This window comes from Oncorhynchus masou, unplaced genomic scaffold (assembly GCF_036934945.1).
Source record: "Oncorhynchus masou masou isolate Uvic2021 unplaced genomic scaffold, UVic_Omas_1.1 unplaced_scaffold_5016, whole genome shotgun sequence".
Classification (NCBI taxonomy): Eukaryota; Metazoa; Chordata; class Actinopteri; order Salmoniformes; family Salmonidae; genus Oncorhynchus; species Oncorhynchus masou.
Window position 1 is genome coordinate 1,907 of NW_027011416.1, and position 2,075 is coordinate 3,981.

The 2,075-nt window shown below is 40.4% G+C and overlaps 1 protein-coding gene across 1 annotated transcript; it reads left to right on the forward strand.

Moving 5' to 3' along the window:
* Positions 1–253: 253 nt before the first annotated feature.
* Positions 254–2,075, forward strand: LOC135535700 (zinc finger protein 239-like; the record flags this gene model as incomplete). Its single annotated transcript, XM_064962134.1, has 1 exon — positions 254–2,075. A coding segment is annotated over one exon (999 nt), but the record flags the coding sequence as incomplete, so codon positions are not given.

Here is a 2,075-nt window from a genome sequence, read left to right on the forward strand (position 1 = left end):
AGTGTCATAGGACTGTCTAGTGTTTTGTGTTCTGACTAGTAAAACCGAAATACAAATAAGTATTGTAAACAGTAATTACCAGGATGCTCTACATTTGTTTTAAAATCACGCAAAAATGGTTTTAAATTATGAAATGTTTGAAAGCTGGCCTCAGGTTATTGAGGGATCTGATTTGGTTTAAAGTTCACAGCAAGGTAGTTTTATCATGTGGAGATTTCATTCTGCTCTGTCTTAAAAATAAACTCTGTCTTTGGCAGGAGGAAAACCAAACTTGGACGAACCAAAGACGTCCAAACCAGCAAGTCAACACCTCTGCTCCCAGATTGAAAAGAGTTTTACCAAGTCAGGAAGCCTGAAAATACATGAGGGAATACACACAGGGCAGAAGCCCTTCCTTTGCTCCCAGTGTGGGAAGAGTTTTAAGCGGTTAGACACCCTCAAAGCTCATGAGCGTATTCACACAGGGGAGAAGCATTTCCATTGCTCCCAATGTGGGAAAATTTTTAAGCGGTTACTCACCCTCAAAGCTCATGAGCGTATACACACAGGGGAGAAGCCTTTCCATTGCTCTCAGTGTGAGAAGAGTTTTAAGCGGTTAGACACCCTCAAAGCTCATGAGCGTATACACACAGGGGAGAAGCCTTACAAATGTTCAGACTGTGGGAAGATATATTACTCATCACACTCACTTAAAAGTCACGTGAGAATTCACACAGGGGAGAAGCCTTACCTCTGCTCCCTATGTGGAAAGAGTTTTAGTCACTTTGGAAACATGAAAGCTCATGAGCGAATACACACAGGGGAGAAGCCTTACCACTGCTCCCAGTGTGGAAAGACTTTTAACTATTCGGGAAACCTAAAAGAGCACATGAGACTGCACACAGGGGAGAAGCCTTACAAATGCTCAGACTGTGGGAAGACCTATTATTCTTCACAGTCACTTAAAATTCATGTGAGAATCCACACAGGGGAGAAGCCTTACCACTGCCCCCAGTGTGGAAATAATTTTAGTCACTTAGGAACCCTGAAAGTTCATCAGCGACTACACACAGGGGAGAAGCCTTACCACTGCTCCCAGTGTGGAAAGAGTTTTGGCCAAGTAGGAACCCTGAAAGCTCATGAGCGAATACACACAGGAGAGAAGCCTTACCACTGCTCCCAGTGTGGAAAGCGTTTTAACCATTCGGGAAAGCTGAAAAAACATGTGAGAATTCACACAGGAGAGAATAATTACTTCTCCTTGACTTCTTAAAATGCATCAGAGAACATACACAGTGCTCCCAGTGTCTTTAATTGTTGACTGAGAATGTGTTTTCTTGTTTATACCATATGAATTTAAATTGTACAATGTATACTCAAAAAAATATATTTGTGTGTTTTTGTTGGAAAACATGAATTGAATATGGAGTACAGTGGTTCGTCCTTTAAAAGTTGCAGCGTACTGCAGCACAGCTTGCATGGTGCCACAGAATTCTATGGCATGTTATTTACGTGTCAACCACTATCACCAATAATGCTAGTAAGTGCTAGTTTGACCACCAGAGGGCACCTTTGAGAAGCGTTTGATTGCCTTCAATAGTGGCTGTACTAGAGAATTTAAAACGTATTTTTGTAAGAACAATGTAAATGGGACTGATATCAAGAAATGTTTCTTTATTAATTTCATAATTAAACTGTTTATGACTGGGGTTCCGCCCACCAGAAAGAGACTGCTATGGCATCAACAGCACAATATTGTATAGAGGACTGAGGGTCTTCACAATATTGTACATTAAAAGTGTATATGGTTACCATTGTTATTTTCAATTTTTTCCCCCAATTTTTTTTTGGGGGGGGGGGTGTGTTAGAACAGAATTTTAGTATTTTGTATATAGTTATTTGCATCCAAATGTATCACTGTACCAATTTAACCAATAGGGTACATTTGGGCAACTTGTGTGGGACACCTGGGTGACTTCATGCTCAATGTCATGTTGCACAAATACTGTTGCCCTCTTATGTTCTTCTTTGAAATTATCCCCAGCATCATATCTGAATGTTTGGCTGTTCTTGTTCATTTGAAAGATGCAACAAAA